Source organism: Phyllostomus discolor, chromosome X (genome assembly GCF_004126475.2).
Source record: "Phyllostomus discolor isolate MPI-MPIP mPhyDis1 chromosome X, mPhyDis1.pri.v3, whole genome shotgun sequence".
NCBI classification, from domain to species: Eukaryota; Metazoa; Chordata; class Mammalia; order Chiroptera; family Phyllostomidae; genus Phyllostomus; species Phyllostomus discolor.
The window spans coordinates 5711228-5732510 of NC_050198.1; the positions used below are offsets into that span (position 1 = coordinate 5711228).

At 43.4% G+C, this 21283-nt stretch overlaps 1 protein-coding gene across 3 annotated transcripts in view; it reads left to right on the plus strand.

Moving 5' to 3' along the window:
* The first annotated feature begins 279 nt into the window (after positions 1-279).
* The window catches only part of NHS (NHS actin remodeling regulator), a 350296-nt gene continuing 329292 nt past the window's right edge, over positions 280-21283 (plus strand). For all 3 annotated transcript variants that reach the window (XM_028522230.2, XM_036017055.1, XM_028522231.2), the window contains exon 1: positions 280-1869. In XM_028522230.2, the coding sequence (XP_028378031.1) occupies positions 1314-1869 (556 nt within the window). In that variant the 5' untranslated portion in view covers positions 280-1313. The remainder of the gene's footprint in view (positions 1870-21283) is intronic.

Here is a 21283-nt window from a genome sequence, read left to right on the forward strand (position 1 = left end):
ACATGGCTCTTTAGAAATTATACCTTTCAGTTAACCGAAGGGGAAAACTTTCCTCTATGAATCATCTCTCTAATGGAGAAATTTAAAATCCCTGTGAATGATCAGCACAGTACAAAGGTAATCCTGCGTATCTCACCTAACGTGTCAATGAGTTTTGCAAGCAGTTTTCGGATTTGCTCATTGGTGGTTTGGGTCTCATTCATGATATTCTGTAGAGACTTGGCCCAGTGCAGGAAGCCGAGTGATACCTGGGAAGGGGGTATAAACAGCATGCTGGCTATTCTGGTCGTGCTGGGGTGCGCCTACGTCCAGTCATCCTCCCCAGCTGTCTCACTGCGCTCATAGAGCCCCGGGCACTTATAGGGGGAGCCCGATTTTCCCCGCTAAGAACCCAAAGGACTTGTTCGGGGCTGGAATTCGGAGAAGCAACTTGCTTCAACACGCCAGATCTGCCGGGTCCCCAATACCCCACCCCTCTGCCTCTGTGCTTGCTACCCACACCCCTAACCCCAATTTGAGGATTCTCCGCCCCGCCACGCTGACAGTCTCAGCCCTAACCCCTTAGATGTGAGGAAGTGTTTTTGCGTCGGAACGCACAGGGTGAGGCCACCAGTGACTCCCAGCGGCCGTACAGGGCGCTGCGCCCCTCGCCCTGGTCTCCCCCCTCCCTGCGTCGGCCCCGCCGCCCCCGCGCCGCCTCCTGCGCCGGGGCTGGAGGCGGATTCCTCTCTCCGGGTTTTCAAAGCGCCTTTCTGAAACCTCCTCCCGGCCCAGAGAGGGAAAGAGCCTGGGCGCAATCGCTCCCCGGAGCGGCCGAAGGGCGCGCGGGGAGAGGCCTGCGCTGGGGTACTTTCAAACTGAGGCGCGCGCACACACTCACACCCACCCACCCAGACACACACGCACGCACACACACACACACACACACACACACGCCCATTTATATAGGCGGCGGCGGCAGCAGCGGCCGGGGCGGCTGCGGCGAGCGCTGGAATGATGGAGCTGAGCCAGCCGACCTGGGTTGGAAGCAAGTGAGCAGAGCCCAGGCGCACCCCACGATTTCTGTGCCCCGCGCTTATCATCTTCCCCAGGGAACCGTGCACCCGGAGGAGGACCAGGAAGACTGATTTGCTAGGGGTAGGGCGGGGAAGAGGAGGAGGCCAGGTGAACGGAAGAGACCCCTGCGTATCCGGAGTGCCCCAGCGTGCCTTTGCCCGACTTCTGCCCCCTCTCCGCCCAGGTGGGCGCGCCCGGTTCCCAGCTAGCAAGGGGCGCTTTGAGGAGACCAGAAAGTCGCGGCCCGGCTGCGCGGGATGCCTTTCCCTAAGCGGATCGTGGAGCCGCAGTGGCTGTGCCGGCAGAGGCGCCCACCGCCCGGCCCGGCAGAGGACACCAACGGAGGCATAGCTGAACCGCCGCCACCGCTGCAGCCGCCCAGCGGACGGGACGAGGCCGTAGAGACCGGGCCGGAGGATCCTCCCCGTGCGCTCCGTGCGCCCCCTGCGCCTCCTGGGCCGCCGCCGCCGTTGCCCGTTCAGACCGATCAGGCACAGCCACAACACGGAGAGGCGCCCGCGGCGGGCGACGAGAGCGCGGCAGGGGTCCCAGAGGCGGTGTCCGCGGCTGGCGAGGCGTCCTCCGCGGCGGCTGCGGCAGTGCTGCTCATGCTGGACCTGTGCGCGGTCAGCAACGCCGCGCTGGCTCGCGTCCTACGGCAGCTCTCGGACGTGGCCCGGCACGCGTGCAGTCTGTTCCAGGAGCTCGAGAGCGACATCCAGCTGACCCACCGCCGTGTCTGGGCGCTGCAGGGCAAGCTCGGCGGCGTGCAGCGCGTCCTCGCCACGCTGGACCCCAAGCAGGAGGCAGTGCGTGAGTACCCGCGCCGCCCGCCCGGCGCTCCGCTCCTGCGCCGCACCCTCAGCCCTCCCCAGTCGCCGCAATCCCAGCCCCGCGGCGCCGCGCCCACTGCAGCTTGCAACTTACCCTTGCCTTCCCACCCCTCCCTTCCCCTGGGGCCCACCCCAATCCTCCCGGTGCTGAGAGTTCCAACTGGACTCTAATACAAGGATGCAAATGTGGAGGGGAGAAAGTTAAAGGGGCGGCCTCGGAACTTGCAGGCAGCTGTGGGCTGAAAAGGAGCGTTCTTGACGACACAGGAGGCAGAGGGGTCTGTCATTCACCTGTGGGGCTCACCTTCCCTATTCCTCCCTCTCCATCCATGGGGATGAGAGGGGTTTGGTGCAACTTCTGTGGTTTCCAGCTGCCCAGCTCTGAGCCTGATAGTTCGACACCCCTCACTCGTGATTGGGGGCTCAAGAAGTAGGGAGTGTCTTTTTAGGGCTTCTGCTTCGCTGTGGCAGTTTTGTCACTCTTACCGTGACCTGAGGAGCTGTGCAGAGCCCCGAACTTATACCTTGAGCTCTTGTGAGACATAGCAAGGCGACACTTGCCTCCTAGAGTGAACTCCTCTAAGAGCTCTGCTCCAACCTTGTGGCCCAGAGGAGCCTCGGGGAGGGGTGTGGAGGGAGGAGCGTCCAGGGCCCTGGGGAGATCATTGGACATCTTTTTTGCTCTCAACAAGCCCAGGGTTCCCACTAAATAGCTCTTGGTGCCTTCTGCCCTCCGAGGATCTCAGAAGTGTTCCCACGTCGTACTGTCTCCCAAATCCACCCGTGTATGGAAGACGCCTGAGCATCTTTGTTGCCCATTAACTTCACACTTGAGACACCTTAGGGCTCCCAATAAATGTCATTCTGTGTCATCTGCCCTCTGAGAGACGCTCAGGAGGGTCCCCTGGCGCACTGTTGGTAAAATCAGAGCGCGGCAGAATCCTTTAGGAATGAGCCAAAGGTGGGCGGGGGCACTAGGCCTTCGCTCCGGTTGTTAGGTGCCTAGTTCAGCTGCAACGCTCCAGCGAAGGTGATGTCAGCGGCTCTGACTTACATAAGAAGCTTCCCCGTTGCTGCAGCAGCTGCGCGGGTGCGCGGTGGCCCGGGGCGCGGGGGGCGGGGACACTGTCGCGGTGTCCTTTCCGGGAACCTCTGCCCTGCAACCCAGCTCACTCATTGCCCCCACTCAAAAAAAAAAAAAAAAAAACGAAAGAAAGAAAAAGAAACCCCTTTGAACCCCGCCCCGGGAATTCGCTGCTTTTCTGCAATAACAACAATAATAACCGTAATGAATAAATGATGTGCGCGATCGGTTTTCGCTGCTATAAAAGACCCTGAGTTGGGTTAATGACTGGTTGTTTAAAAGGGCAATTCCGGGGATGAGTTCTGGAAAGAATTAGGACTGCCGTAGGCCAAGTCGTATTTTACTTTTGGGACTTGAAATGAGCGCTTTAATCCTGCCTTTTTTTTTTTTTTTTTTTTTTTTTTTTTACCTTAAACCACACAGCAGGGACAGGCCCTTCACTTTCAACAGCGCTGATATCTGGGGAGTGCGGTTGGGGTGAGTGGTGATTTCACTTCAAAAGAACTGGAGGGAAGTTTTGCAGACTGTTGAGTGGTGCATACATTTCCCGTGTGTGTGTGTGTGTGTGTGTGTGTGTGTGAGAGAGAGAGAGAGACACACACACACACACACACACACGCGCAACTCTTTAAATTAGATTTCACACAAGTGAAACTCAGTGCTGGAGCAGATTGTGTCGTCTTTTTTCTCCCTCTTTCTCCCCTCCTTCTTTAGAGACAGCAGTGGGCACTTTATGTACATGGAATTTGACAGTCCTTTCAAGTCCTTTTAACTATTTGGAGTACAAACAAATGGTTAATGGAGGAAAAAAGAGAAAATCCTTAACGTGTGTATACAGCTGATGATGAACATATACTCTGTATTTATATATCAATAAATAAGTCCAGGGATGGACTTTAAAATATGTATTTTTAATTTTTCTGAAATGTTATATTTACACTTTGGGTCCAGACCTCCCTCTTTTTTTTTGTCCATATGAATTTAGGATGTCATTGTTCTTGTTTGATGTGATGGAAGGCATTACCTTTGGAAGGAAAGGCACAATAGTATCTGTCTCAGTTGGAGTTTCACAGCAGGTAGAGGCAGAGACAAGGGTTTCTGTGTAAGTGGTTTATTTCAGAGGCATCCCAGGAAGCACAGGGAGGGAGTACAGAAGTGGAACAGCATAGGGAGGAAAGTTCATGCACAGTGTGAGTTTGGATAACACTGTGGGCAAACTAGGTTCAATTCAGCACACATCTCAGAAATGTTCCACTGAGGAGTGAGGAAGCTAGAGTATTCTATCTACCAACTTCCACCATTGATGGAAAGTAGGACCTGGAGTATGAATTCCCTGGCTCACAGAGGGGGCCTACCCTATGTTAGGGCTCAGCATGGCCCCAGGCCAGGTATAGAGATGCAAAAAGCTTAGGGTTCATACAGGAATGCCTGCAGGCATCCTGTGAGGAGGGTCTATAGGTGAAATACCAGTGGCATCTGCTACATCATGCATCTCCCCTTAGTCTTCCTCAAGGCCTAGGGGAGTTTCAAAGAGAGTGACCCACATTGCCTTTCTTCTCCCTTTGAAGGTGTCTGGGTGCCTGCATATCCCCTGGATAGCCTTTCCACCAGGATCACCATGCCATACGCAGTCTTCTGTGTTGCTTAATCCTTGGACAGCTGCTTCCCATTGCCCTGAGACAGACTGGGGGCAGGGGAGCAGTTTGCAGGGGTGACAATGATCTGACATATACTTTAGTAACGTCACTCTGGAGACAAGTCTGAAGGCCGGTAAACCAGTTACACAGTGTGACTCATGATGGTGGCTAGGACTAGGGAGGTAGCTATGCAGACCGTGAGAAGTGGTGGGATTCTGAATTCATTTTGGAAATAGAATTGACAGTATATACTTATCGGATTGGGCACAGAGTGTAAGAAGAAATGTTTATGGATGATTACTTTTTTTTTTTATTTAAACAACTTGTAGAAAGAAGTAGTATTTCCAGAAATGGGTACATCTAGTGGAAGAGTGGGTATTTTATTGTGAAGATAGAATCAATAGTTTTCTATTTGCACCATGTTAAGTTGAGACTTAGATCATTAGATGTTTGAGTGTGCAACTGGAGAGGCCCAGGCTGGAGAGGTAAATGGGGGACAAAAGCATAGAGATGGTATGCAAGTTCTAGAAGCTAGGAACAACATAGGTAAGTGAAGAAAAGGGGGCCGGAACTTAGCTTATGGCAGTCCAACTTCAGAAGTTTAGTAGAGGAGGAGAAAGACTGACAAACAACAGCCAGCAAGCTACAAGGAAAATCGGGAGATTATGGTCTCAGAGAAACCAGGAGAAGGTGTCTCAAGAATGGAGAAATCAAGTTGGTCAGATGGTTCTAAGAGTAAGATGAACACTGAAAGCAGACTGTTCAGTTTGGTATCTTGTTAGCAATTAATGGCCCTGATAAGTGCCATTTAAGAGGAGGAGTGGCTATGAAGGCCAAATAAGAGGGAATGAAGAGAGAACAGGGTGGGTGGAAGAGGAGATAGCAACCACAGATGACTCTTATAAGGAGTTTGCTCTGAAGGACAGTGGAGAAATGGAACAGTAGCTGGAGGGGAATACAAGATCAAGGGAGGTTTTTCTTAAAAAAGTATTGATGTATAGGCACATTTAGATTCCACACAGCTGGAAATTGATAATGCTGGAGAAAGAACTGTATAATTATGGAAGAACTTGAGAAGCTGAGAGGGGAAGGGATCAAAGCACCCTTCCATCCATAGTAGTGGAGGAAAGATAGAGGATATGGGCAGACAGGCAGGTAGGGTGGTGAATTGATGGTGGTAAGATGCAGTTTTCTTGTACAATTACATCTATTTTTTCTGTGAAGTACCTGGTGAGGTCATCAGGCAAGAGGGCATTGGTAATTTGAGAAAAGAAGGCAAGGTGTTAATGTTGTCTCAGGGAGGGAACATGGATGCAGTAAGGAAGTGTGAGGGAATTGCCTGGCTGTGTTGAGAGCCTTCTGAAATTTATGGTCATAAATTTGAGGTCAGTCCATCTTTTCAGTCACTAAAACCTGACATTTTGGAATTTATTTTATTGGCCTAAACCCCAAGCTGTTCATTCTTAGATGTCATTGGCTTTTCAGTTGCAGTTAATTAATTATATTTAGTTACTAAGTTTTAAACTAAAATTTATATTAAAGTTGAATATTCCTACAGAAAAGTATACAAATCATAAATATACAGCTTGGTTAATTTTCACAAAGTGAACAACTCATGTAACTGTCATCCAGATCAAGAAATAAAAACATTACTGTATCCTGAAACAGTCCCACCCCCAGGCCCTTTAGCAATGGCTATCTCCCTTCCCAAAGGTAAACACTATTTTGACATCCACATCCACCAATTAGACTTTCCTATTTTTGAATTTTATGTAAGGGGAGTCATAGAGTATATACCCTTTTGTGTTCACCAAACATTATGTTTGCCAGATTCTTCCATGTTGGCCCTGGTTGGTGTGGCTCAGTGGATTGAGTGCCAGTCTGTGAACCAAAGGGTCGCTGGTTTGATTCCCAGTCAGGGCACATGCCTGGGGCGTGGGCCAGGTCTCCAGTAGGGGGCACATGAGCGGCAACCACACATTCATGTTTCTCTGCCTCTCTTTCTCCTTCCCTTCCCCTCTCTCTAAAAATAAATAAATAAAATCTTTAAAACAAAGATTCTTCCATGTTGTTACAGTAGATTGTTCATTCTCATTGCTGAATACAATTTCATTGTGTGCATATACCACAATTGGTTGATGCATTCTCCTGATGATGGCCATTTGGGTTGTTTCTAGTTTAGGGCTATTGCCACAGACATTTTTATTTGCCTTTTGGTGAGCTTATATACACACAGTTCTTTGGTATATATCTAAAAGTGGGATTTTTTGGATCAAAGGGGGATGGATGTTTGGCTTTAGTAGCTATTGCCTAACAGTTTTCTAAACTGGTTGTACAAATCTACACTCCCAGAAGTACATGAAGGTCCCAGTTGCTCCACATTCTCACAACACTGTTATTCCCTTTTTAATTGTAGTTACTCTAGTGGATAGGTAATAAATATTTCACTGTGGTTTTAATTGGGATTTATCTGATAGTTTGGGAGATTGAGCACCTTTTCATATATATTTTTTGACCATATGGATATTTTCTTTTGTGAATTACCTATTCAAAGCCTTTGCTCATTTTCTGATAAGGTTTTTTGTATTTTTTTATTGTTTTGTAGGAGTTCTTTAGATATTGTGGATATGGGTCATTTGTGAGCTATAGCAATTGCAAATACCTTCTCTCTGTTTGCCTTTTCACTCACAATGTTGTCTTTTGGCAAGAAGTTCTTATTTTTTTATGTACTCCAGCTTATCAATCTTTTTCTTTATGATTAGTGTTTATTTGTGGACTGTTCTGTTTGTTCTTAAATTCTTCACTGGCCTCAAGATCATGAAGATATTCTCCTATGTTCCAGAAGTTCTTTGTTTTGTCTTTGTCATTTAGATCTGTGATTCATATAGAATTGATATTTGCAAATGGTATGAGGTAAGAGTCAAGCTTAATTATTTTTCCATATGGATACACAATTGATCCTTTGCCACTTACCGAAATGACCATCATTTCTCCATTGCACTACAGTGACACTTTTATCATCTATTGAGTGGATTGATTTTATTTTTAGCTAACATTTATTGAGTTCTGCTATATGTCAGGTCCTGTGCTAAGATCTTTATATGAATTACCTTATTTAATCTTCACAATAATTCTATGAGAGAGGTACAGTTATCTTCCCACTTTACTGAGGATTAGCAACTTGCTCCAGGGAGCAACAGCTAAGAAGTGCTGGAGCCTAGAATTAGGGTCCAGGTTTGAGCCTACAGTGTTGTTTGCAAGCACTAGGCTTTTCTTTCATGCATTGCTGCACAAATCCAGAGGAATCACTCTATCTCTTTTCTACCCACTGACCCTCCCTGCCGCCTTCATTTTCTACTTCAGTCCAGTTACACTGACCTACTGGCAATTCCCCAGCTTGCCAGACTTTCTCATTCTTCATGCCTGTGTATATTTTGCACTTTCCTTATGGACCATTTCACTGACTAATTTCTACATGGTCATTCTTTGATACTTAGCTGGCACATCATCATCTTCTCTGTGAAGTGGAACCTGATTCCTTGTCCACCACCTCCCCACCTACAAGTTTTCTCAAACTCTGTGCTAGCCGTTATCTTAGCTTTTCTCTTCTGAGCAGCCAGCGGTGTTGGTACTCTGTCTGTATTCCATCAGCCCTCACCTCTCATACTGAAGGTTGCTTACTGCAAACTCCTAGAACTCTGCCTAGGGCTTTTCCCCTTCTGGCTAATGGACCATGCTTAGCTGTGCCCACAGGGAAGGCTGAAAGCCCAGTTAGTTAGTGCTCCTGAAGCAGCACTCAACCAGTGATGGACAGGGTACTGATGGATGAACACCCCAGCTTCTTTGCCCCTTGGATGAGAGATCTATGAGGTGTATTCTATACCATTTCTCACAGTTCTCCAATAGGCCTGAGCTCTAGTTGCCCACAGTGGTGACTTATTTAATAATGCAGCATGTATTCTCTGCCTTCTTTTCTCCATCTCACTGTCTCACTCACCTATGGGTGGTTCCTGGGGGCACCTCCCACATAAACTACTTGTGGTTGAATTTGCACTCAAAGAGTCTAGGGCAACCTAGATCAAAACAATGTGTTTAATCTTTGAATTGTGAGGGCAAAGACCTAGGGCCAGGAGTATGGTAGAGGTGATTTTTTCACTCTTTTTCCTCAAACTCTTTCACCCAGGATTATTATATTAGCCACATGCCTGTCTACTCCCAGGTGATGTATAGTGGGTCTGGTAATAACTTACTACCCTTTAGAAGAGATCTTTAGTGCTTCAGAGGTGTGAGGGGGCATGGGAAGATCTCAAGTCTAAGATGATGAAGACACACCACCTTAGTTTCTCAATGGTCCATTGGCCAGCCTTATAGAGTACTATTTATCATCCTGTGCAATTGGGCCAGTGACAGCCCCGGGAGATCCAAGGTTCCTTGTTTGAGAAGCACAATGTCAGCCTAAGCAACGTAGAAACCGGTAAACCTGGAAAGAAACTAGGAAGTCACACATTGGGTGGAGTGATCATTTTGGATTGGTATGGTAATGCTAATCATGGGTTCATTCTACTTCTGGAAGGTTCATCCTTTTCCTCCCCATTCTGTTCATTCTCACACATGCAAAAACCCTTTGCAGACTGGTTAATGTGAGGTTCTTTTGATGTTTCAGTTACTTTTCTGTTTCTTTCGGTTATGTTTCTTTTCCTTCTGTCTCTATTCAGCACGTTTCTTTGGGGCATTATGAGATCCTAACAGCTCTATTGAAATCTGCTTTTAAACCCATCACAGAACAACTTGAGGAAAAAAGCAATCTTTCAAAGGTTAATAATTCATGGTTGTAATATTCTCATAACCAGTAACAACAACATATTTCTTTCTAGACTTTTCTTCTTGTACTGGATTGGGCTTTTAAATCAAAACTACTGAACTACTTTACCTAGGAAATCCTTGAGATTCTGCTTGGCTGATATTGCTAAGATGGTAACAATAAAGAGTTCTTTCTTTCTGTTTGTGGAGACCTGTCCCACACAATGCCATCAGGAAAGTGTAAATTCCACATAAGCTCTCAGAAATGTCTTCAATCTCAAAGCTTCTAGTCTACCTTTAATGGGCATTACCTTTAAATTGCCATGATGTATGAAATTTCTCCTATTGTCCCATGTTTGCCCAAAGGTGTTAAGGATCCATTCACTTCGTATAATGCTTTATAATTTTATGGACAAAGGCGATTTCAAATGTAGTTGAACTTTTATTTTGACAGTTCAGTTTAAATTATTTTTTAAAGATTTTATTTATTTTTAGACAGAGGGGAAGGGAGGGAGAAAGAGAGGGAGAGAAACATTAATGTGTGGTTGCCTTTTGGGTGCCCTCTATTGGGGAGCTGGTCCACAACCCAGGCACGTGCTCTGATTGGGAATCGAACCAGTGACTCTTTGGTTTGCAGGCTGGCACTCAATCCACTGAGCCACACCAGTCAGGGCTAAATTATTTTTATTCTATTAAAATAGTGGAACACAAGATTCTGTGGGGCACTATTAACAAGCATGGGAAGAGACTGCCTGGAACAAATCATCAATAAAAAAAATTTCTGAAGGTTCTTTTTGCATCAAGAATTCCTCATGAATAACATCTTGATAATAAATGAAAATAAAAATAATGAGGTTGGAATGGTTTCTGAATGTAAGGCTGTCATTATAAGGTCTAAATTTATTGAGGCAAGGTTTTGGAGAGCCTTCCTAACATACTGCAAACCCACAAAGGACAGTGGCCCTGTCAAGCTCATCTTTTTGAATGACTAAGACAGGCATGACAGATTTTTGTTTCTGACATTAATGTCCATCTCTCAATCCACTAATGAACATGAGAAGGGTTGAGTGTACTGAAACAGGAATCTGAGGACCTGGATATCCATATGGACCTGGGCATCCATATGCTGAAAAATTAATTTATTATGAAGTCCTTAATTAAGTCCTTCCAAGTGAAATTAACCGAGAATAAAATGAATTTAATAAGAATTGGAGAATCTTGGGATCTTAGAGTTGGGGAAGACCTTAGCACCCATTGAATCCAATCTTTGATCCAAGGTAGGACCCTTTTTAAAAATGTGACAAATGACAACCCATCTGGTCTCCAAGTCCTCAGAGGCTCCTAGAAGGGGAAGTGGCCACCCCCACCCCGACTTTATTAGTGGATAGTTCCTGTTCTCAAACAATCCTTATCTACACTGAGACTAAATCTGTCCTTTTGTAATTCCATTCTTTTAGTCCTACTTCTGGTGTCTGGAGCCATATAGAATCTGCCTACAATCTCTTATCCAGGACATCTTTTAAGTGGCTAAAGGTTACTGTATGGTCCCTGCTAAGCTTTCTTTATCCCAGGTAAAACAACTTCAGTTCTTTCAACCAGACCTCTTAATGTCAAGTTTCCTGTCCCTTGTCACACTGGTTACCCTCTCCTAAAGGTGCAGAGCATGAATGGACTCATTCCTTTCTTTATAAGAATGCCCCACTAGGACTAAGGTGGCCCTTGTTGTTTTAACCATTGCAAAATACTCGTGGGTACATTATTGCTCTTATGGCCCAACAAAGTTCTTTCCTTTATAGTGGTAGTTATTTTACATGAGGTTTCTTCTATTCCATTGGTGCAGTTGTTATTTTGAACTTAAATTTCACAAGACTCCTCTATTGTCTCTGTTAAATTGAATCTTGCTTGCTTTGCTTTTTCACTTCTAATCAGTGGTGATGGCTTAAAATCTTGATTCAATGTGTCAGCTACTGCCCACAGCATTTTGCTCTCTGCAGACATCATAAACGTGATTCTAGACCATCACTCACATCTTTCATAAAACTGTTGTTCAAATGGACTGAAATCCAGACGCCATTGGCAGCGAGTGCTAGCAACATCCCTCCAAGTTGACATCTATTAGTCAACATTCATTGGGTACCATTGTTGCAGTAGCCACAAGTGATCCCCCCATTGTCCCATGCAAACCACATTTCTCCACCTTGCCCACAAGATCTGTCATCCTTTGTGACTGTCAAAAGTTTACTGAAATCGAGATACCATATGTCTGTAGTATTCCTTTCATCTCCCAGTCTAATAACGCTACTCAAAAGGGAAATGAGGTTAGTCTGGCTCAAACTGGACTCATAGTCATCAGATGGGGCCATTTACATTTTTTTTGTATGTAATGGATAAAGAGTTTATTTTGCAGACTCGGTTTTGCTGTTTTGGCCATAGAATGACTGCACTCTTGGACTGCAAGGGGGCCCTCTGAGTCCTAGAGTCCATTTCTCTAAGTCCGAAGCGTGTGGTTTGTAAAAGGTAGAGAATCAGAATGCTCATCCCTTTCTTTCTTTTATGATACCTGGTGGGAACCTATGTCCTTGTTTATTAAGGAGAGGCTTGGAATTCTTGACCTTTGGAGTTTGCTTAGGCTCAGTTTGAGTCAGGTTGGCAAGTGTCAGGTTTATTTTATTGTTGAGAAACGAGTGTGGGGTTGAGAGTAGGGATTCTGAAGTTAGACAGCAGGGGCTCAAATTCTGGCTCCACCTACCCAAAGCTGTATGACTTTGGACAATTTAATGAACATTTATTTTCCTTTGGGATGCAGATGAAAACAGTATATGCTGCATCAGGTTGTTGACAGGACTGAAGGGGGCAAGGGACATAGGCACTCAGAACTGTGCCTGACCCATGGTGAGCCCTGGTCACTATTGGATGCTATTTTATTGGTACTCTGATTGGATCATGCAGAGTGGGAGGCATATGTTAATTTTTTCCAAGTAGGTGAAAACCTGTGCCTGAATCTGTGAAATGTTGGGTCAGGGAGAAAGAGACAGCTGACCAAGCAATGCTATATCTGTCTGCATGGTCAGAGGACTATTAAGATTTCTGTGTTCTTCGTGACCTCTTTTTTTATGCAAAGAAGTATGGAAATAAAAAAAATTGATCAATAATCTTATCATCCAGATTCATTCATTTATTGTATGCCATGCACTATTCTAGGCACTTGGATTTCATCAGTAAACAAAAAGTAAAAAAAAGAGCTGATAGTGGAGAGAGATAAACCATAAACAACAAACATAATACAGAGGTTTAACAGAACTAGACATAATTTAAAGAGATTACAGAACATGTTAGGAGGTGGTAACTTATGGGCAAAAAGAAACTAGAGCAGGATGAGGGCAATTCAGAGGATTGGAGTGGGGTTACCATTTTAAATGGGGTGGTCAGGTATACCTCATTGAGGAAGCAGCATTTTAGTGAAGATTGGAAAGAGGTGAGGAAGTTAAAGATGTTGATAGCTGGAAGAAGAGTGTTCCAGCAGAAGGGACCAGAACTAGTGCGAAGGCCCTGAAGTGAGAGAATGCTTGGCATGGTAGAAGGATGGTAAGGAGGCCAATATCTTGGATGCAGAGTGAGCAAGGAGGAGACCAAGAGAGGAGGTCAGGGAGGTTGGGGGCAGGGCAGCTCATGTAGGATCTAGAAGACCTTTGTGAGGACTTCGCTTTTTGCTCTGAGTCAAGTGGAGACCCACTGGAGGATTTTAAGCCTAGGAGTCACATTACTGACTTATGGTTTAAAAGGATCACTTTGGCTATTGTGTCAAGAAGAAACTGTGGGGCAGGGGTAGATGCAGGGTGACCAAGTAAGATAATTGCTCTAGCTGTTATCCTGGTGAGAGATGGTGGTGGTTTTGTGGAAGTAATGAGAAGAGGTTGGATCCAACTAAGAGATGTTGATATTTTCTGTTTCAGGTTTAGGACTAGGCAATTGAACCCATACAGAGGGCATAAAAAAGAAGGAAGGGAAAGTCCTCCTCCCCTCTTACTCTACCAGACTTGCTCCAAAGGAAACCATGTTACAATGTGCTGTGCTCTTCTGGAAGGAGCAAAAGAGAATTCTCACATAGGCCTAATGTATTTTGTAAAGCCACTTCTGAATGTTGAGGAAATAGGCACTTCTAGTGTCTTATTGATTAATCTTATTTTGCTGCCTGGGGAAAATTTAAAAGGTGTTCTAAAGAAAACTTTTGTGTACTTGAACAACAATAAAAAAAATCAATGTATAATTTCCATACAGTGAAATGTATGGATCACATGTGTGTAGTTTGATAAATTTTAGCAACTGTCTGTACCTCTGTAACCCACATCCCTATTAAGAGAGGAACAGTTCTCTCACTTTAGAATCTAAAGTTTAGATTCTATCTAAAGTTTACATAGATAATACCATTTTGAGATAGAAAAGCAATATTTGAACTCTGGTGCTTTCCCACTGTTCCCTGCTAGAGCTGTTGCATTAATATGAACATGGAAGAAAATGTTTCCCCAGGAATGTCTGGACTCTTCAGTAGGATCAGACTACGGACTAGTGGTTCCATATATAAAATTTGCAAAGGAACAAACTTCTAGTTAGAGTATAAATGAGTCTTGGGGATGTAACGTACAGCATGGTGACTATGGTTAATCATAGTGTATATTTGGAAGTTACTAAGAGAGTAGATCTTAAAAGTTCTCATCACAAGAAAAAAAACTGTACCTAGGTATGGTGATAGACATTAACTAGACTTACTGTGGTGATTATTTCATCATATATACACATATCAAGTCATTACATTATATATCTGAAAGTAATATAATGCTAGTGTGTTAATTACATCACAATTTTTAAAAAGATTGAGAGAGAAAAGATTCCCAAGACAACTGGAACAGTGGAGTCTCTTCTCTTTGGTCTTGTCCATTTTGGGACAAGAAAAGAATCTTGCCTCAGAGACACCAGAAGTAATTTATAAGTAGGAGTTTTTCTAAGATAAAGCTAAAATAACATTTAAAAATACATGGGGAAAAAAGAACTTGTGACTTGTACTCAAATTGCTAAATAGCTGGGAACAGTGATTTGTAACTGGGTTTTCAGCTTATACTGATGCTTGAAGCCTGGATAGAGGATGAAGAAAGTTCTTTAAGATTTGCTTCCTGATTATTCTATCCAAGTGCATTTAGATTTGTAAAAGAAGGAGCCCATTGTAGAGTTCAGGTACTTTTGATTTTTAATACTAACTATCTAAGAGGGAAGAACTAGTATCTATGAGGAAGGATGAGAGCCAGTGAGACTTAATGTCCATTAGAATATATAAGCTGGGGTGGTGGGGAGGAGTATGGGGAAAAGGCAGAGAACTGTACTTGAACAACAACAAAAATCAAAAGTATTTTTAAAAATGTTCATTAGAATATAATATCAATATTTATGTTTCTCTACAGCATGAATCTGGATTCTGTTCCTCAAGCCTGTATTTATATTTCAATAATGAGAGTAAGCTGTATTTTCTTTTTAAATTTTACATCAGAGTTTGCTGCCTCAGCCAGTCCTCTCCTCACCCCTGAACACTTAATTGCAAGATGGCACATGTTTATTAAGAGATCGATTCTGGAGCTTAACTTTGAAGTGGGGGAAATGCGGAATGAATAAATACCTCAGAAATCCTTTTCCATGCAAGAAGTCATGGGGCTTTCTGCTTCACAAACAGGAAAGCATCAGCATAAGAGTTTGGGACAGTGTGGGGGAAGTGGGCAAACCAAGGAAGAGATACTGGGAAGGATGCCCTGGAAGGGTTTCTCAGAGTTTCACTTGGGTTAAATGCCTTTAGTGTGAGAGAAGAGATGTTGGAACCCTGCTCAGGTATCAGATGTCACCGGTGATTATCTGGCAAAGTTTTAGCCTTTGCTAATTAAAATTAATGCACTTGCATGAAGAAAAATACATTGCGTAAGGTTGTGCTTGTGTGGCTGTATTTTATTAACCCTTTGCCCCATATCCTAAGACCAGCAAATGTCAGGTCAGTGATAAGGTAGGAAGTGATGGTGAGAAATGGGATTCACTTACAAATATATTTGAATAAAGACAATGAGTGGGGCTATTGGCTTGTCTCTGTAAATTTGAAGCCCTTTGGGTTTTTTTTAAAATTGATTTGTCAATTCGAAGTTTTAATGGCTGTTGAGTGAGGAAGAAAATAAAAAAAAAACAAATAGACACCCTTGTTTACTTCTGAACTTGTACTTTTTCTTTGCAAATTGCTCTGTAAGCTTTTCTGTGGCCTGATCAGCGTGGTTGGATCAAGCCCTGTTCTTAAAAAGCTACCTAGAACTGAAATAATTAATTCATTTTCATTCTCTCTCCCTTGCTCTCTCTCTCTCTGATATATATTTAAATATTAAATTTTAAGACCTAATTATAACACAAATATAGCAATGTGCACAAATCATAAGTGGATAGCACCTGGAATAAGAAACAGCATTTGCAGCCCTCTAGGAATTCTCCCACTGTTCCCTTCCAGTCATACCTCCCAAAGAGTGGCCCGTGTCTGACTTCTAACAGCCTAGATTATTTTGGCCTATTTTGGAATCATATAGTATATCCTGTTTTATGTCTGGATTTTGTGGTCAAACTTATATTTATTTGTCCCATTCATGTTGTTGCATGTAGTTGTAGCTCATTTTTCATTGCTGTATAGCATTTCTTCATATGAATATACTATCATTTATTTGTCCATTCTACTATTGATGGACATTTGGATAATTTCCAAATAATGCTACTATGAACATTCTAGTTCCTAGAATGGTCTTTTGGTGAATATATCTGTGCATTTCTGTTGGGTAAAAACTTCCTGAGTTGTAATTTTACAAAACTTTCTCTTTCAATAAGATACCTCAAGGCTATGACAGTGACTGTTCTTACTCTTTGCTATGCCTTGACTTCTGGACTAAGCAGAAGTTTTGTTCTGTTTTTCTATAACGTAAAGATTATCATTGATCACTGATGACAAAGTTTTGAGGTCTGAAATGGATGAAATGTGATCTGCTTAAATGGACTCCCCCCCCCCTCTTTAAATTAAACCATAATTATGAGGCTTTTTATTTCTCAGACTAGGGCTCCTCACAAATCCATGTTTCAAATCACTTGCAAACTCCATGTAATCAGAGTTTGACATTTGAATCTTTATTGGCACTGCTTCAGCTCTTCCTCTGTGAGAAGGAGAATCCTTTTGGATTTTCAAATTGCTTCCTTTCCTTGGGGAAGGAATAGAGGAAAAAGAGTGATGAGTTCTCTAATCACTTGGCTGGATTAGCCTTAGAGCAATGGGGGAGTTGCCTTCTCCAGTTGCCCCTACTATCAAGGTTTTACAAAAAAAAAATCTAGGCAAAGCAGAATATTTCATCAGAAGAGCGAGAGACAAAGAAGAGGGGGAGGTCTTTCCATTCCTGTCACAGGGTCTATTCTTGTGGCTCTGTTTTCAGAACCTTGAGGTATCTGATTCACAAAGGAGTACCTGTGGCTAGATGGAACTCTGTGGATTCTGGGAGTTGAAAAGGCCTCATGCAAATTCTGAAATTGCCCACAGGACTTTCTTTTAACCCCCTGACATAGGCTAAGCTTCCCAGATGCCTTTGCTGAGGTTTGAAGTCCCAGACTCAATGAGTGGTGTAACCACCCTCCCCACAAGCCCTGCTGGCCCACAGGCTTCCTCACTGTTTGGTTTGAAATGACCATGATTGGAGAATTGAGGGGGTGAATGTTTCAGCCTGACAGGCCTTCCCCTCCAAGAATCCTGGGAATGTCTGAAACATCTTTGAGGTCCAAGAAGCCTCATGGCTGCCTTGTATTTTGATGGAACATTTGGTTCACTTTGGGTGTGAAACCTTTACAGTTAAGTCTGAAAAATGGTTGTGAGAAGTGCCCAGGGAACCCTGCTGCTGAGTGATACACACCTGGGCCTTTGAAAGTGGGGTTTTATGATAAATTTGAACATGGTTTTAAATTTTATTGTACTTTGCTTCATTCCTTTTCCTAACTAGAGGAGAGGTGAGCTGATTTTTCCATGAGAGAACTTTTTTGGACCATTAACCCAGATTTTTTTCAAGTGTAGAGGCGACTACGTAATTGAGTTTTGGCTTTTAAGAGCTAGAGGCTTAGTGAGACAGCTCTGTGAAGTCAGAGTTGCAGGTGGGGTTGGTGGAGGGGAGGATAGACTTTTTTAAAATTCAGCAGGTATGAAATGCAAAAGAGCTTTATGCAGAATTAGAGGCCTTTAAAAATCCAGAGGTAGTCTCAGGAACTTGCTTAAATCCACTGCTTGTTCCCGGTTGTCTTTCTCTTCTGTACGTTACAGCTGAGATCACAGGCTACAGTTTATTTTTCTTTACCTGTTTGACTTTTTCTATAGCCATCCCTGTCCCCAGTTTTTAGAATGGCTGAAATTTTGTCTCAGATGATTGACTGTTATCAAGGGGATTCTTCTAAACATGTTCAGACAGACATCAAATAAATTCGCATGCACACACACACACCCACAAATACCCTTAACATTTATTGTATGACTGGTTTCTGCTAGTACTCATTCACCTTATTTCACAAGTCCCTCAACATTTTGTGATGGAAATATTATGACATTCTTTGGGTAGATGAGGAAATGGAGGCCCTGGTAGTAGCTTTAAGACCACACTGTTTAAAACCACACTGTTTAACAGTTGAATCCAGGATTCAGATGTGGCTGTCAGTCTTCGGTTTTAGAGCTCCATCTACTCTACTCAGGGCCTCTCCATACAGCACATGGTTTCTCCCATCACTAGTGCCTTCATACCACTGTGATAGCCTAAGTCTCCCAGTTTGTGATAGGGAAGCAGAAGCAGTTAAAAAAGACATTAGGGTAATTGCTGTCCAGGTGGGTCCTTGGATGCTCAGAAGGTCTAGGGTTGGGACCTCTGGACAAAAAGGCTCACAAATCAGGAAGTACCTACTTTGTGTCTGGCGCAGGCACATGGCTCTATTGGATGTTAGCATGTGTAATTGGGCAAGGGGGTGGCTGCCTGTCTGGCTGTAACTAATTAGTTGTACAGTTGAAACTTAATAGTTTTTGGGAACATACCCAATGTGTACAATAACTCCTTCATGACCATATTCTGCTTTACTCCAATTCTATTCCTCTTCGCTTCTGTTTCATTTTTAAGATGACTGATCATGACCCACTAAGTTGATTTTATGATTTCCTAATGGGCCACAAACTACAGTTTGAAAAATGCTGCTCTAGAATGTTAACAGTGGTTATCTCTGGCAGGTGGAATTATAGAAACATTTTATTTTTAGAAAAGAGGGGTCCTCTTTGCGTCTCCATGTTACTTATGTAATACAAAGTCCAATGAAAGTTTTTAAATGACGTGATTCCATTTAAAAACAAACTGACACCCTGTAACTTTTTAGGAAAGTATTGATTGTATAAAATAAGATGCCTGCTCTACTCCATATTAGGTACTTGGAATGTTCTTGGAAATTTAAAGAACGTGATGGCAGAAAAAATATATCCATTGAGACACATGGTTTAAATAATAAAATAACAAGAAAATGAAACATGACCTTACCTCTTTAAACTCAAAAGATCACCAAACATCCCTACTTATTGCTTTACCTCAGTGAAGTTGCATCAGTTCTCTGGTATTTATTTCTATTTATGTTCCAGATTACATTTTTTCATATTCATTCCCACCTTAAAAAAAAGAATGTTAAATTCATCAGGCTACTTTCTAGCCAGATTATCTTGGCTTACAGTGCTGTTGAAGTTAGCCTCCTTTAAAGCTAATGATGCTTTGAAATGGAAGGTAGTCATTAAGAACTTAGAGCAGGAAGGAGAAGCTTTAGAGGGGGACAGGAAGAATCCCTGGCCTGAGCCAGTTTACTTCTCCATGGGCTTCCTGCTCTTAGCACAAAGCTGAAAATCTGCAGACAGGCCCAGGAGGCCCACCTATATCATGGCCACACCACCAAAGAGGGTGTAGCGTATGAAGTGAATTTTCCCTGGCTCTTCTCTGGGAAAACCATTGGTGGGAAAGTGGGGAAGAGATTTCTGTGGAAAGTTCTGTTTACATAGAGCCCAAGTAAATCTTGAGCACATGTGCCAACTGCCAAGAGGGTGAGGGCAACCCATAGGGTTGGAGCTGGGGAGAGGCTGGCTGGCATTTTCAGGGTAGGGGCATGAAGAGAGATGCTTCCTGCCCTTGAAAGGAATTAATGATAGGAAATCTGAGAAAATAACTGGGGTTGCTTTCATTGCTTTCAAAGATGTATTAATTTAGTTACTATTGTCTCAGACTTTGCTGAGAGTAATCTGACAATGCTGAAAATGTTATTTAGAGCCCTGGCTTTATACTCAGGGAGAAGGCTAAATTCATTTTATCTTTTAAACATTGTGAATAGCATGTCAAAGTTATTCATATGCTCCTGTATTTATTCATTTTCATCCATTCCATTTATATCATTTCATATCAATTCAGTGATGATTATCCATTCATGTGGTTATTTCTTCATTCATTTTCCTTCCTTCCCTCCTTCCTTCCTCCCTCCTTCCCTCCCTCCCTCCCTTCTTTCCTTCCTTCCATCCCTCCCTGCAACCATCCATCCAAGCATCTACTTACATGGCGTTTCTTGACTAGATGCTTTGTATTGAGGGGCATGAGGCAATCATTGACATAAGTGAAGGGACTCCAAAAGGAAGAAGAGCAGTCTGTATAGCTGAGTTGCTCACTGTCAGGTGTTGTAGACAGATGAGTACATAACTAATTGCCACATAGTATGGTAAGTATTACTAGAGAGGCCAACCTGACTTGATACAGATGTAAAACTATCTCTCTCCTTCCTGCCTTGAATCATGGAATGTCAGCCTGAAAAGAAGCCTCAGAAAACCAGAATGTCACAATGCTTTTCAGACCTTATCCACAGATTGCTGGGGTACCATTCCAGGAAGTAGAGGTGGGTATAGGGGGGAGAAGTGAGAGAAAAGCTGATCAGATGGGGTTGAGCTTCCTTGAGAACCAGAACAACTCCCTTTTCATCTGTTTCATTTATTGAGGTTCCTTGTAGAGTATCATTTGAGGAAAGACCTTGTTTGCTAAATGATATTTGCAAAGCACTGGACTAGTCTACCATCATTCCTTGTTTCTCTGGTTTAAAAATTGAGGCTTGCCCTGGCTGGTGTGGCTAAGTTGGTTGGAGCATCATCCCATAACCAAAGGTTACATGTTTGATTACCAGTCAGGGCATATACCTAGGTTGTGGGTTCAATCCCCGGTCCAGTCACATATGGGAGGCAACTAATAGATGTTTGTCTCTCACATTAGTGTTTCTCTCTCTCCCTTCCCCTCTACCTTTCTGACTTTTTCTAAAAGCAATGACAAAATGTCATTGGGTGAGGATAAAAAAATTGAGGCTCAATAAAGTGATTTGCTCAAGGCTGTAAAACTGATTAGTTAACAACCCAGGAATAAGACCTGCTCTTATTAACTCTGTATCAGTTAGCTTTTGCTGTATAAAACATAACTCCAAAACTTAGTAGCTTGAAACAGCCAGTTTGTTTAGCCCATAATTCTGTGAGTGGGCAATTTGGGCTAGACCCAGATGGGTATTCCTCTGGTCTAGCTGGGCTCCTTTAAGTCAGTGATGAGTTTCTGATCAGTTTGTGAGTCACCTGAGAACTAGTTGGTCTAGGATGGCCTTACATCTAAGAGATGGCTAGGTGTTGGCTAGGGTAATCAAGTAACTGAGTCTGGAATGTCTCATCAGCAGCAGGGTACTAATAGAGTAGGGAAGTGTATGTAGCCTCTTTAGGCCTAGGCTTGGAACTGATCAAAGCAAAT